The sequence below is a fragment of the Stomoxys calcitrans genome, chromosome 2, assembly GCF_963082655.1.
Source record: "Stomoxys calcitrans chromosome 2, idStoCalc2.1, whole genome shotgun sequence".
Lineage (NCBI taxonomy): Eukaryota > Metazoa > Arthropoda > Insecta > Diptera > Muscidae > Stomoxys > Stomoxys calcitrans.
This window is the reverse complement of record NC_081553.1, coordinates 11,341,601-11,358,374: the sequence shown is the minus strand read 5'-3', so window position 1 is coordinate 11,358,374 and position 16,774 is coordinate 11,341,601. Positions and strand designations below refer to the sequence as shown.

The following is a 16,774-nucleotide window of genomic DNA, read 5'->3' as shown; positions in this document are numbered from 1 at the left end:
GCTGACCCATCGTTTTAGAGCCACAGATCCGAAGCCTGCCGTAATGCATCTTTTAGTAAGTAATTGGAGGCTACCGTAACGCAGAGGTTACCATGTCCGCGTATGACGCTGAACGTCTGGGTTCGAATCCTGGCAAGACCATAAAAAAAATTTTCAGCGGTTGTTTTCCCCACCTAATCCCGGCAACATTTGTGAGGTCTATGCCATGTAAAACTTCTCTCCAAAGAGGTGTCGCACTGCGGCACGCCGTTCGGACTCGGCTATAAAAAGGAGGCCCCTTATCATTTGGCTTAAAAAAAATTTAATCGGACTGCACCCATTGATGTGTGAGAAGTTTGCCCCTACAGCATAAAATTCACATCCGAGCAAATTTGGTAGGAAAAGCCCAAAACGGCAACACTAAATGCGTGTGACTTGGCATCAACGCTATTGTGAAGGGCTGAACATAGCTGATCTATCTGTCATTGCTGTTGGTTTGTTTGTCTGTTGTGGCATTCTTCTGCTTGATTTGGCTTCACATGGCACTCATCTGATTAGTGCTTATTCGCAAACAACTTACGATGCCCGACACTCACATCGAAAAGCACATCCACTGAACGATTGCTGAAACTTTCGATCAACTCTTTCTCTATTGTCATATAAGGAGCGTTTCTAGCTAACATTGTTTTGATGTGGCATGCATAATAGGCACTTGCTTTGGCACGAGTGGCATGAAGTTCTCTGATCGGAATATACATCTCTTCATCTGTACATTCATCCGTCCGTCCTTTGATAGAAAAAGCCCAAACCTTCAACACTGAATGCGTGTGACTAGGCATCAACTGGCTGAACATAGCTGATCTATGTGTCTTTGCCGTTTGTTTGTTTGTCTGTTGTGACATTCTTCTGCTTGTTTTGGCTTCACATAGCATCCATAATACTCAAGAGAACAGTGGCCGTACACGTCATCCTTCAGCATAACGAGCCCTTTCGGTCTAAGCGCAACTTTTGGCATAGTTCCGATTACAGACTTCTGTATGTTGTACATCCAGCATCGCTTATAAGCCCGCATGCGGTGTGGATCTCAACGCTCCCTTGATACTGACGTTGGTCAGTCTTGGCACAATCTCGAGGACGGCTGTATTTGGAGGAGAAAGCGTTGAATGAACTGGAATGTTCCAGTACGAAACTGGGGTAAACTTCTCACATGTCATTCGCAAACAACAATGCCCGGCACTCATATCGAAAAGCACATCCACTGAACGATTGCTGAAACGTTCGATTAACTCTAGCTCCATTATCATATGAGGAGCGTTTCTAGCTAACATTTTTTTGATGTGGCATGCATAACAGGCACTAGTTTTGGCACAAGTGGCATGCAGTTCTCTGATGGGAATATACATATCTTTGTTTGTCCGTTCATCCGTCGTGTCATTTAAAGTTCATCCGTCCGCCTGTCCGACCGTCTGATTGTCCGTCCGTCTGTTCGTCCGTCTGTCTATCCGTCCGTCTGTCTGTCGAAAGCACGCTAACTTTCGAAGGAGTAAAGCTAGCTGCTTGAAATTTTGCACAAATACTTTTATTAGTGTAGGTCGATGGGGTTTGTAAATGGGCCATATCGGTCCATGTTTTGATATAGCTGCGATATAAACCGATCTTGGGTCTTGTATTCTTGAGCCTCTAGAGGGTGAAATTCTCATTCGATTTGAATGAAATTTTGCACGAGGTCTTTTGTTATACCTTCCAACAACTGTAATGAGTATTGCTCAAATCGATTCATGTTTTGATATAGGTGCCATATAAACCGATTTTGGGTCTTGACTTCTTGAGCCTCTAGAGGGCGAAATTCTCATCCGATTTGACTGAATTTTTGCAGGAAGTGTTTTGGTATCACTTTCAACCACTGTACTTAGTATGGCGCATCGGTTAATAATCTGGTATAGCTGTCATATAAACCGATCTTGGATCTTGACATCTTGAGCCTCTAGAGGGCGCAATTCTCGTCCGATTTGACTGAAATTTAACATGAGATGTTTTGTTATGACTTTCAATAACTGTGCTAAGTAAGGCGCAAATCGGTATATAACCTGTCATAGATGCCATATAAACCGATCTTGGGTCTTGATTTCTTGAGCCTCTAGAGGGGGCAATTCTCATTCGATTTGAATGAAATTTTTCACATGGTGTTTTGGTATAGCTTTCGACAACTGTACTTAGTATGATTTAAATCGGTTCATAATCTGGTATAGCTGTCATATAAACCGATCTTGGATCTTGACTTCTTGAGCCCATAGAGCGCTCAATTCTCATATAAATATAAATCGATCTGGGATCTTGACTTCTTGAGCCTCTAGAGGGCGCAATCCTCATCCGATTTGACTGAAATTTTGCACGTAGTGTTTTGGTATAGCTTTCAACAACTGTATTTAGTTCGATTTAAATTGGTTCATAATCTGATATAGCTGTCATATAAACCGATCTTGGATTTTGACTTCTTGAGCCAATAGAGCGCGCAATTCTCATCCGATTTGGCAGACATTTTACATGAGGTGTTCTGTTATGACTTTTAATAACTGTGATAAGTATGGCGCACACCGGTATATAACCTAATATAGTTGCCATATAAACCGATCTTGGGTCTTGACTTCTTGAGCCTCTAGATGGCGCAATTCTCATCCGAATTGACTGAAATTTTGCACGTAGTGTGTTGGTGCCACTTTAAAGAACTGTGTTAAGTATGATACAAATCGGTTCATAATCTGGTATAGCTGTCATATAAACCTATCTTTGGTCTTGACTTCTCGAGCCTCTAGAGGGCGCTTATCCGATTTGACTGAAATTTTGCACATGGTGTTTTGGTATCACTTCCATCAACTGTGTTTTGCATGATACAAATCGGTTCATGTTTTGATATAGCTGCCATATGAACCGATCAGGGATCTTGACTTCTTGAGCCTCTAGATGGCGCAATTCTCATCCGATTTGACATGAAATGTTGTACAACGGCTTCTCTCATAACTTTCAACATACGTGTCTAAAATGGTTTGAATCGATCAACAGCTTGATACAGCTCCCATATAAACCTATCTCCCGATTTTGCTTCTTGAACCCCTACAAGAGGCAATTCTTATCCGAATGAACTGAAATATTACACAATGACTTCTACAATGTTCGGCATTCATTTATGGTTCGAATCGGACTATAACTTGACATAGCCTCTAGAGGGCGCAATAGCATAACAGTTCTTATTCAATATTCTTTGTTTGCCTAAAATAAGATACCGCACATAAAACTCGACAAATGCGGCCGAACTTAGCACACTCTTATTTGTTTTATCCATAGGCAGGTTAATTTCAATGATGGCCTGATATCCGATCATTCCAATAGAGACCCATAAATACCTATTTGTCGATTTAAGGTCTTTGGCCCATTGAAGCCTCATTTACAACTCTATTTCGTATAAATTGCATATAGCGCTAGTAACCCACCATTCCACATTAGTAATTTAGAGCTCAGTAGCAAAAAGCTACCAGGGCGTTTTGCATCCTTTAACAAAACCAAAACTTTACCAAACTTTTCATACCATCCTCGTTTTCTAACTTTATTCTCTCAATGATACTGGCAATAACGGTGACATTACAACACTAACTACTTCAACAATGTTGAATTGCACGCAAGAAAAATAAAATAAGTTCTTCTTCGCTCTCCTCCACTCCTCTACCTCTGCCTCTGTCTCTAAGGTTGATGATGTTTAAATAAAAATGAGTTGTAGTTTCTGTTTTTCTCAGTAAATGTCGTCGACATGATATTAAAACTCCCAAAATTTATATCGAAGAAACTTTGTCCTGCTGTTGTTAGAGAAGGAAAGAGAGAGAGAGGGACAAAACCCACCAAGCAGGAAGACATAAAACTTTTCGACAAAAATGAATCTTATTTGCCCTAAACAAACCAACGGGAGAACAGCATAAGAGCAGGACTTTATAAAGCGCGTTAAGCTGAACATCATGGCCTACCCCATGACCAGCATCTCCTTCTGCTTACTCTGCACTACAAAATGTTAACAAGTAAAATATGTTTTGAGCAAAGTTTTCGTCGTTCTCGTGGCTAAATTTATGTTACTTAGAGGGATAAGCATATTATGGCAGTAGAATATTTTGCTTTGGAGAAGCAGAGGGGGAAGTTGGGAAGTTTTTCTCCGCTTGGGGAAAACGAAAGCAACATTCTCCCTGCTAAATTATACCCATAAAATGATATAAAGCTTAGAAATAAATTGAGAAATAATTGAAATTTTCTGCATTAATTACTTTGCCATACGTACTTACCCTCTAAGGATCCTGTGTATATCCTTGATATGTCATAGTCCATGGGACCATCGGTACTCTCTATGTGGACATCACTGGCGAAGACAGATAGAGGATCCTGGCGCAGCACTAAACGAAAATCTCTGCAAAGAAAATGGAGCAAAAAAAAAGTAAACCAAATGACAATAACATTAGAGTAATTGCAGCAACACAACAACAGGAAAAAAATTTAACATTAAAGGATATCACAGCCACCATTATAACAATAATAATAATCAGAATAATAGTAATGAGCAAAAAGGAAATTGAAAAACATGGAATTTCAAATGCGTTCTTCGAACTCCCAGACAAACACACACTCTGTTGTGTGGGCTTAAGAACAATGCATTTTTTAATAGTTTCAGGGGAAAAACAGTATAAAGAGAGCATAAAGGAACACAAGAATACCAGCAATAAACCTGATTGACATCGAGGTCATATAAGAACACAATGGGCTCAACTCCTTCCTAACTGACAAAGCGAAATGTTAAGAAAGTGAAGGAGCGAGCACTAAACAAAAGAATGTCTGCTTAACTTCAACAAAGACATAAGACCACCGACAGCAATGTTGGCGGTTGCAACTTTACACGCCCACACACACACAGGCAGCACACACTCCCAATCAAGAAAGAAGACATAAACAATATTTAAAAGTGTCTTTATTAAAAATGTGTGTGTGTGAGTGTGTGTGTCAGTTTTGCGTTTTTGCCAGCACCCATCCAAAAAGGGTGTGGCTTAAGGGAGTGCTACAATTTTTCCGTGCTGCCATAAATCTAAAAAAGGTCATAAATATCTCAATGTAAGTTGACACAAGGGTCTCGTAGGCATGGATTTAATATAAATATGGCAATAAATTTTCCTAATGTGCCCACTGAATGTTTTGATAATCAAACAGGCCAATGCTTAGCGAATGTATAAAGATGTCAATTAAGGAAAAGTGATTTGTGGCAGGTAGAGAGGAAAATTAGGGTTTTGATATAAAACTTAATTTTATCTTGTGATTTTTTACGGGGTAATGCATGCGTGTAGACCATAGCTTAACATTGTTCCTTTTCACTAAAAAAGCCAAATATCCCGAATAGCCGATATCCCGAATGAACTTTTAAAACTCAAAAAGCTCACTTTTTTCTTACATTCCTAAAATTTTGAGTTAAGTTGTAAAGGTCTGTTGAATGTAAGCCAAATATGCTCCAAATCCGATCTTTTAAGAACTAGTCGCCATATAGAACATCTTTCGAATAAAATTTTTATGTGATTTTTTTCTGGAATGTTCCAAATCTCAGGTAATTCTGCGATATGTAGAAGCTTTGGAAGTTCGTTTGAGAGATCGGTCTGCTTGACATCGATATATAAACATTTTATGTATCGATGTCAAGCAGAACGATCTCTCAAGCTGCTACATATCACAGTTTTAGCTGAGATTTAGAACATTCCGATTTTAACTTTGGATTCAAATTTGGATACGGCCCATGCTTTGAAATTTGGTTTTCTTAAAATACTAAGAAGCTAGCGCCCACAGGATTGAATGGCTTTATATAAGACCTTAAGACCTAAGTCTTCTTTTATCCATTTGTTTGTGGTGGCCACCGTAGCGTCGAGGATAGCATGTCCGCCTATGACGCTGATTGCCTGGGTTCGAATGATGGCGAGACCATCAGGAAAAAATTTTCAGCGGTGGTGTTCCCCTCCTAATACTGGCAACATTTGTGAGGTACCATGTCATGTAAAACTTCTCTCCAAAGAGGTGTCGCGCTGCGGCACGCCGTTCGGACTCGGGTATAAAAAGGAGACCCCCTAATATTCATGGGCAAAATTTGCAATTTACATTTGCCACTTACTTTTAAAATCAAACCACATGGAAACATTTGACATGAGTCTCATTTCCTTCCTGTGTTACTCTAAACCAAGTTTGGGTGCTAGATTTGTACTTAATCCCAAGGACTTTTCAATGGAATTTTGTCCCTTTTGCTTTTTTTTTGGCGACTCTTGGTTGTGGATAGTTAGCTAACCTGTGGCTTGAATAGGGAGTCTAGAGTAGAAAGACTTTCGATGCTCCTCCGTATGTAATAACTTCTGACCTATGGATGCCACGTCAGATATCCTGTAAATCGAGAGATCGGTCTATATGGCAGCTATGTATATGTATATCGCTCGATTTTCACTTTAAGAGCCACTGCAAGCACATTTATGGACCAATCTTGCACAACGCTTTCCTCGACGACTACCACAGTATCTGAGAAGTTTGCTCGGAATCGGTTCAGAATTAGATATAGCTACCATTATATGTTCGTAAGATTTTGGGTAATTTGCCATAATGCTGTCATTTGTCAACCGATGTTATTACAGTTTGAACATATTTGCTCGCCGAGGTCCATCGAAATTGGTTCAAAATTGGATACAGCTCCCACATTATACCTACAAGATAGGTGTAGGGTATTATACCGTCGGCACCGCCCGACTTTTGTCCTTCCTTACTGGTTTTTATTAGTTTTTTTGATTCTATCGTACTGTGCGTTGCCGCTGCGATCGATCCTATGGACCAAAACCAACTTGCCCACCTTTGGAGATTGACGAGGATCGACACATCCACATGCAAATGTGATTACAACAACACCAACTTTCTCACATCTTTTACTTGATTCAAAAGCAGTTTGCCAAACAACTATCGCACAAACAGTCATCAAAACATAGATGCCCTACTCTCCATGGTGAAGACACATCTTGCAACTGTCATTGCAACTCACGCTGGACATGATGACATCCGTCGCTTATGTCAAGTTGAATACAGTTATTATACCCACCACCCACAGGATGGGTGTTAACCTAATTTTGTCATTCTGTTGGAAACATCTCGAAATATTGATGTGCGACCCCATAGAATATAGGTAGTATATTTTTGATCGTCTTGACTTTCTTTGCTACCTAGCCATGTCCATCCGTCTGTCCGTCTGTGGAAATCACTATAACGGATACTTCTTTTTGAAGTAAGTCATTGGGTATTGCAAATGGTACATATTGGTTCAGATTTGCATATAGCTCGCATATAAAGTGGTCCTTCGAATCGACCTCACAGAATATATATATATATATATATATATTTTTTTTTTTGATCGTCTTGACATTCTTAGTTTTCAAGCCATGTCCATCCGTCAGTCTGTCTGTGGAAATCACGATAAGGCATACTTCTTTTTGAAGTTAGTCATTGGGTATTGCAAATGGGCCATATCGGTTCAGATTTGAATATAGCTAGCATATAAAGTGGTCCTTCGATTTGACCTATTGAGCTTCTGGAAGACACAATTACTATCTATTGAGCTGAAACTTTGAGAGTAGTGTTATGTTTCAATTTTCAACTATCGTGGAAAATATGCTTAAAATCGGTGTATAACCTGATATTGCCCCATACAAACCGATCCTCCCACTTGACTTCTTACTCTTGTACTCACTATCAAGTACAAATTATGATGTTTCATTATAGTTTTTTTTTCACTTAGATTTTATAGAAATTGTCTCTTCTCTACTCTAATTTCCTACTCCACACTCTTAGTTTTCAATTACACTTCATATGTTGTTACATATCTTCAAAAGTAATTCTTTGACTATTCAGTTCAGTGGAGCGTATACGTTTTGTAAATAATAACGTCATGTTGCGTATACGCACAGATGTCCCACACTTACAGTAGTTGGGAGTATTCATACTGACAAAGCGATAAAGAAGTGCAAAGATATTCCATTAGAACGCTTTTGTAAAGCAAAATTAAATAATTAATAAAAATATGTATTGAAAGAAAAGCGTGTATTTTGTATGACGGCCTGTAAATCGTTCAAAGCAGGTTTACGCAAAAATGTGTTACAATATTTAATAAATTCATAGAAATTTGGCATTTTGACTTCGCAAATAGTAAAATACATACAAACGAATAATTATAAAGATGTATTTTATATAGCCCCCTTATAGCGATACCAACCGATTTCACCTATTTTCTACGTTTTGGTCGTACTTTTCAAAAATATCAAGTAAAGAGGCATAAAGTTCGGCCGGGCCGAACTTTGGATACCCACCACATCGGGTATATAAGTAAACCAACTTTCGTCACAATCCGGTAAAAATTGGATAACTTAACCACCCAAATTCGGCACAGACATTGAGTGGTCTAATAAATAGCAGTCACTGTTTAATTTTGTAGAACAAAATATTGATCTTTTTGGCAGCTATATCCAGATATAAATCAATCTGAACCATATAGATCACCGATGTCGAAAAGCCTAACATAAGTTACTGCGTCAAATTTCAATAAAATCGGATAAAAAGTGCGCTCTTTATAGGGCCAAGACTTCAAATCGTGAGATCGTTCTATATGGCAACAAATCTGGAACGATCTGGACCAAATCTCAGCAAAATCGGATAAAAAATTAAGCTTTTATGGGATTCAGGCCCTTTATCGGCAGATCGGCCTCAATGGCAGCTATATATAAATAAAGTCCGATCTGCTCCATATTTAAGTTCAAAGATGACAGGCCTGAAACTACTCACTGTTTCAAATTTCAGTTAAATCGGTGAAAAAATAAAGCTTCTATGGGCAGATCGGTCTGTATGGCAGCTATATCTATATATAATCTGATCTGAACCATACTTAGGTCATAAGACGGGAGGCTTAAAATAACCCACTGTTTAAAATTTCAGCATAATTGGGCAATAATTAAAGCATTTATGGCCTTCAGACCCTTTATCGGCAGATCGGTCTATATGACAGCTATATCTAAATATAGTCCGATCTGAACCACATTTGGGTCAGATACCAGGAGACCTAAAACTACTCACTGTTTAAAATTTCAACAAAATCGGATGAAAAATGAAGTTTTTATGGGCATTAGACCCTTTATCGGAAAATCGGTCTATATAGCAGCAATATCCAAATATGGTCCGATTTGGCCCGATCAAGAACTTAAGCAGCGTGCATCAAAAAGACGTATCTGTACCAAATTTCAGCTCAATATCTATATTTTTGAAGCCTGTAGAGTGATTACAACCGACGGACGGACAGACAGACGGACAGACAGACGGACAGACACACGGACATCGTTAAATCGTCCTAGAATTTTACGACGATTACTACGAAATAAATAACTTTGAATAGTCGGAAATTGATATTTCGATGTGTTGCGAACGGAATGACTAAATGTATATACCCCTCTTTCCTACGGATATAAAAATTAAATGTGTTTGGAGAAGATTAGCGTCACAATCGCCTTTTTCGATTTTTGTCGCAGCTGTGGCTCACAGTGCAGTCTACATAAAATATGTTATATGCCCCTATAGTCCAAAAATCAAGTCGAGACATGGTGCTGGACTATATACTCAGCTTGTATCGCTGAACGTCTGCTCGAGGATCCTAATAGAATGCTAACAAATTTGTTTAGCTATCCTGCTCTTGCTTTCGCTGTCGCAGTCATTCTCTCCCTCTCTTTCTCTCTCTCTTTCCGGGCCATACTGTACTGCTATTAAAAAGAGATTACTTTACAATTTTCAACAGGTCACACTCAAGGACAAGATTCCGCAATTTTGATTTTCTTCCAGCTTATGCTCAATGTATAGAGATAGGTATCTACCGGGTAAATACCCAACACTTGGGGTAAATACCCAGTAAAAACTTTTTTTTTGAGTATTTATAATTTTGCTGATATATTGGACATACAAATATTTTCCAAACTATTTATGATGATTTCGTATTCTTTGTATATAAACCTGATCGCCTGATCTCATGAAATCGGATTTTAGTTACATATAGCCGCTATATAGACCGATCTTCAGACTTAAAGTCTTGAGGCAATAAATTGGTCATTTTTTATCCAATTTCGATAAAATTTGGAACAGTGAGTTCTGGTAGACCCCCACCCATTTCTGTGAAGTGTGTGTGTCAGATCTGACCATATTTGCATATAGCTGCCATATAGACCCATCTGCCGATATAGTGTAATAGACTATAAAAGGAGCATTTTTCATCCGATTTTGATGAAATTTGAAACATACTTGGACATACTCAGACCATATTTGCATATAGCTGCCATATGAACCGATCTACCAATATGGAGTATTGAGCTCATAAAAGCAGCATGTTTTATCTGATGTTGATGATATTTGAAACAGTGCATTTTGGAACCCTTCTAAACCTTTTTGTTGAATATCAAAACTCTCCTTTTATTGGCTCATTACACTTTATCGGGAGATCTATTTGGTCTATATGGCAGCTATATTCAAATATGTTACGATCTAGACCACATTTGACAGGAATGGGTAGGGGTCTACCCGAACATACTATGCCAAATTTCATCGAATTCGGGTACAAAATGGATCTTTTATGGCCTCAATACCAAATATCGGGAGATTGGGCGGTGGGTCTAAGACCAGCTACATCCAAATATAGTCCGATCTGAACCACACTTTACAGGAAAGGGGAAGGGGTCTTCCAGAACTCACTGTGGCAAATTTCATCGAAATCGAATAACAATGGCTAATTTATTGCCTCAAGACTTTAAATCTAGAGCAGTATATATTGCAAATTTTGCCCATGTACATTCCACTAAGGAACAGGGGCACACATATCAATGAGTGCAGTCCGATTTCAGTTTAACCTCAATAATAAGGAGCCTCCTTTCTTATAGCCGAGTCCGAACGGCGTGACGCAGTGCGACATCTCTTTGAAGCGAAGTTTTACATGGCATAGTACATCACAAACAGGGCCAGCATTAGGAGGGGAAAACCACCGCTGAAAAATTTTTCTTATGGCCTCGTCAGAATTCGAACCCAGGCGTTCAGTGTCATATGCGAACATAGGCTAACCTCTGTGCTTACACTTAAGATATCTGCAAAATTGAGAATACCTAGCTTTTGGGTATAAATGGGTAAATTCGCAGGTTTTTAACCAATTTCCCCAATTCACCGGGTAAACATATTTTGGGTATTTACCCATCGCCCAGCTCTATCAATGTATGATATTAACTGCTTTTAAAATTTCTCATGAACATTTTATTAAGCAACAGAGGATACTTCTCTCATATCAATGAGTGCAGTCCGAATAAAGTTTTAAGCTCAATAAGAAGGGGTCTCCTTCTTTTATGCCGAGTCCGAACGGCGTGCCGCAAGCGACATCGTTTGGTAAAGAAGTTTTAACATGGCAGGATACGTTGCAAATTTTGCAACGATCTGAACCACGCTCTACAGAAGAAAACCACCGTTGACAATCTTTCTGATGTTCGCGCGGGCATTGGAAACCAGGCGTTTGGCGGACATGCTAATCTCTGCGCCATGGTGGGCTCCCAGTATATGAAATGCTGAAATTAAAACGCGATCTTTTCTGCAGTCTAGAGTAAATTGCAAATTTAGCCCATGAACATTCCACTTAAGAACAGGGGCAAACTTCTCACATAGCAATGAGTGCAGTCCGATTTAAGTTTAAGCTCAATGATAAGGGGCCTCCTTTTATAGCCGAGTCCGAACGGCGTGACGCAGTGCGACACCTCTTTGGAGAGATGTTTCACGTGGCATAGTACCTCACAAACGTTGCCAGCATTAGGAGGGGAAAACCACCGATGGTCTTGCCAGGATTCGAACGCAGGCTTTCAGCGTCATAGGCGGACATGCTTACCTCTGCGCTATGGTGGCCTCTTATAGTACATACAACTTAAATTATTGTCGCTTCCAGTCTTAAGGGATATTCAAAATCCCCTTAACTCTCTACTCTAACCTACTCATGGTCACCAAATCTTTCGCTTGTATTTCTCTTAGGAATTTTTTTTCATAATCACATAATCCCGACAATACAGCTGCTCCAGTTTTATGTAACCTTGGAAAAATATAAAAAAATACGTTCACTAAATGACACAATATAAAATGATCGGTCTTGGCATCAATAAATGTTATCTCCTTGAGTCCAAATAATCCCACCCAGTTTCCATTATCATATTTCGGTCTAAACGCTTGTGACCATCATAAACATCATCATCATCATCATCATCAGCACTAGCCTTGCTTCAGACAATATATTTTTATATTTTCATTTTGTGAAATTTATGAGTTGTAAATGAAGTTAATGATCGTCCATGCTACAAAATATACAGCTCGTCAGTGCTCTAGGAGCTCATAAAATCCTCTTAAAACGCGCACATCATTATGGACACAAGGCCAATATGTCTTCTCATCAGTACAGTTCTCTGCAGCACAGTCCAGGCAGTGGGCACAGGAATTTGGAGTATTTATGGCCATCATTAAAAAAGCATTGTCAACCAAGACATCAATGTAACATTTCAAACATATCCAAAGTCCTTGCTCTCCTTGGACAACATTTTTAATTTCTTCCCATAATCATTACTCGATTTATTTAGCAGCTGTAGATTGAAACCATATTTAATTGCAATCGTATTCATTGAAATATTAATTTGTAGCCAAATTTGGTTTTTATTTTGCAATGCAGGAGCACTTCTATAAGTGTTAACATCAATGGCAGCCATCTGTATGGCATGTTGTTAGGAGTTTTTACAACAAAATTAAAAAAAAAAAGATGTCACCACTTGATTTAGATGTCATCATTTACGTATTTCCTTACAAAAACTTAGGTCAAACGTGAACGAGAGGCCGACATTCGATAAAAGTTTGAGCCTTGAACATGCACTTTATATAAAAAATTTATATTTTGATCATCCTTTATATGTGGTGACAAATTTCTATTACAAGAGTACTTGAAAAACATAATCCAAAAAATTTTTGTTTAATTAAAAGAAAGACGAAAAGTGTACAACGCAAAATATTTGCACTTAATGGTATTGATTTTGATACCCTACACAATAGGATGGGGGTATACTAAATTCGTCATTCTGTTTGTAACGACTCGAAATATTCGTCTGAGACCCCATAAAGTATATATATTCTTGATCGTCGTGATATTTTATGTTGATCTAGCCATGTCCGTCCGTCCGTCTGTCCGACCGTCCGTCTTTCCGACCGTCCGTCTTTCCGACCGTCCGTCTGCCGGTCTGTCGAAAGCGGGCTAACTTTTGATGGAGTAAAGCTAGCCGCTTGAAATTTTGCGCAAATACTTCTTATTAGTGTAGGTCGGTTGGGATTGTAAATGGGCCATATCGGTCCATGTTTTCACATAGCTGCCATATAAACCGATCTTGGGTCTAGACTTCTTGAGCCTCTAGAGGGCGCAATTCTTACCCGATTGGAATTGAATTTTGCACGATGCGTTTTGTTATGATATCCAACAACTGTGCCGAGTATGGTTCAAATCGGTTCATAACCTGATATAGCTGCCATATAAACCAATCTTGGGTCTTGACTTCTTGAGCCTCTAGAGGGCGCAATTCATATCCGATTGGAATGAAATTTTGCACGACAAGTTTTGCTGTGACTTCCAAAAACTGTGCTAAATTAAGTTCAAATCGGTCAATAACCTGATATAGCTGCCATATAAACCGATGTAGGGTCTTGACTTCTTTAACCTCTAGAGGGCGCAATTTTTATCCGATTGGAAAGAAATTTTGCACGACGTGCTTTGCTGTGACTTCCAACAACTGTGCTAAGTATGGTTCAAATCGTTTCACAACCTGATATAGCTGCCATATATACCGATGTAGGGTCTTGATTTCTTGAGCCTCTAGAGGGCGCAATTCTTATCCGATTGGAATGAAATTTTGCACGAGGTGTTTTGTTTTGATATCCAACAACTGTGCCAAGTATGGTTCAAATCGTTTCATATGGCTGCCATATAAACCGATCTTTGGTCTTGACTTCTTGAGCCTCTAGAGGACACAATTGTTACCCGATTTGCCTGATATTTAGTACGACCGATCCTCTCATGACCATCAACATATGTGTTTATTATGGTTTAAATCGGTCTATAGCTTGATACAGCTCCCACATAAATCGATCTCTCTATTGTACTTCTTGTTTTGCCTAAGAAGAGGTACCGTGGAAAGAGCTCGACAAATGCGATCCATGGTGGAGGGTATATAAGATTCGGCCCGGTCGAACTTTGCACTTGTTTAAGATAGCACTTTCAATTAAAAAAAATAATATTAAATTAAATAAATTGCTATTTGAATACAAATTTGTATGAAAAGAGATGCCCATTTCTGTGGCTAAATATATTCGCAAAAAGTTGTTCAGTATTGTCAATGGAAGTAATTACCTAGTGATTGAAAATGAATGAAATTTGTGCTCATCGTCTGCACCAATGGACTGTGATTAGTATAAGTTATAGGCAATGGCCTTCAGTGGCAAAAAAGTTTTCTATTACAAGGCTGTTTAACATAAGTTGGTAACATATGAAAAACAAACACTCATAAAATATGGAGGCAGGTTGGTTGTCAATAGATGATTTTCTTTACAAAAATTTACGATGAACTTAAATGACAATCCTAGAAGCGGATGACTATATGGGAATGTAAGGGTTAGCTATCCAAAACTTTGTCCAGCTAGATGACAGCCATTTTTATACAATTCTTGAGCATTCTGGGTTGCCCAAAAAGTAATTGCGGATTTTTTTTAAAGAAAGTAAATGCATTTTTAATAAAACTTAGAATGAACTTTAATCAAATATACTTTTTTTTACACTTTTTTTCTAAAGCAAGCTTAAAGTAACAGCTGATAACTGACAGAAGAAAGAATGCAATTACAGAGTCACAAGCTGTGAAAAAATTTGTCAACGCCGACTATATGAAAAATCCGCAATTACTTTTTGGGCAACCCAATAAAATCGCATTAGGATAGGCTTATATATCCTCAACATTGCAAATTGCAAATTTTGCCCATGAACATTCCACTAAGGATCAGAGTCAAACTTCTCACATATCAATGAGTGCAGTCCGATTCAAATTTTTAAGCTCAATAACAAGGGGCCTTCTTTTTATAGCCGAGTCCAAGCGGCTGACGTAGAAGGAAACATAGGCCATATAATTTGTTGATGTAGGAATGGGGGCGGACGCTCCCCCTTACCCCCACCCAACATCAAAAGTAGACCGATCGTAACAAAATGGATATCAAATGAAAGGTATTGAAGAGTAGAATATGAATATGGTCTTTGAAATTGGGTTCAAGTACCCAGGAATTAGGCGTTACCCCAAAAAACCTCTAAGTAGAAAAATTTTATTCATATCAATATGGGGCTCAAATGAAAGATATTCAGGAATAGATTACGAATTTGACATACAAAATCAGGTCGAACTGTAGAGGGGTCAACCCATCCCACAAAAACGCCCCAAATGGGCGTATTAGCCAATGATGACTATATGGGACTTGGTTTGTTTGTTTGTTCCACATAGACTTAAAAACTGCAGAACCCATTTTCTTAAAATTTTCATAGATTGTGTAGGTTGGTGTGAAAGGACACATAGGCTAAATAATGTTTCGATATCGGACAGAGGCGCAACCATTCCCATACCCCTAAAACACCACCCAAACTCAAAATTGCAACAATCGGAACCATATGGGTATCATATGAAAGGTATTGGAGAGTAGAATACGAATATTGTATTAAAATTTGAGTCCAAATACCCAGGTGGCCACAAAACCAATCCCGCCTCAACCCCAAAACTCCACCAAACAGAGATATGGGACGTTCATGTCGATTTAGGACTCAAACGAAAGGTATTCGGGAGTAGATTACGAATATGACAAAAAAAAATATGTCCATGTAAAGGGAAGTGTTCCCCAAAACCCCCCTAATGTGCATATTAGAGATTAGCTTGTCCGCCTATGACGCTGCACGCCTGGGTTCAAATCCTGGCGAGACCATCAGAAAAAGTTTTCAGCGGTGGTTTTCCCCTCCTAATGCTGGCAACATTTGTGAGGTACCACGCCATGTACAACTTCTCTCCAAAGAGATGTCGCACTGCGTCACGACGTTCGGACTCGACTATAAAAAGGAGGACCCTTATCATTGAGCTAAAACCTTGAATCGGACTGAACTCATTGATATGTGAGAAGTTTGCCCCTGTTCCTTAGTGGATTGTTCATGGGAAAAATTTGCATTTGCATGCGGTATGATGTTTGAATTTTGCAAATTTTATATTAAATAAAAAATAGGCATCTAAGTTTGCTTTAAATGGTGCCAAAAGATAAAGAAAAAAGTTTTATTTGTTCCCCAATTTGCTTCTTTAAAATAATCCACATATGAAGTGAGTTAAATATAGTTAGGAAAATCATAAAGCGGGGCAGAAAAACTTAAGGCATTTTCAGTTTTTAATTTTAAATCATTACCCTTTCCAATTGGGTCAGAATATCCTTAAATAGTTGTCATCTTTAAGCATAAACAAATGAAAATTCCTTTTATCAAGGCATCATTTTTAAATCAAAAACAAAACAAAAGCAGTCAAAGACCGTAAAGTCAAACTAAAAGCTTGAGGGTGGTCACTAAATGGGTATACATTTAAGATTTAGGTTCGATAAGAAGTCT

The 16,774-nt window shown here is 38.6% G+C and overlaps 1 protein-coding gene across 2 annotated transcripts in view; it reads right to left on the bottom strand.

The window, feature by feature from the left end:
* The window catches only part of LOC106082815 (uncharacterized), a 656,305-nt gene that overhangs the window by 249,562 nt on the left and 389,969 nt on the right, over window positions 1–16,774 (bottom strand). For both annotated transcript variants that reach the window (XM_059364021.1, XM_059364020.1), the window contains exon 4: window positions 4,302–4,423. In XM_059364021.1, coding sequence (XP_059220004.1) covers window positions 4,302–4,423 — 122 coding nt within the window. The remainder of the gene's footprint in view (window positions 1–4,301; window positions 4,424–16,774) is intronic.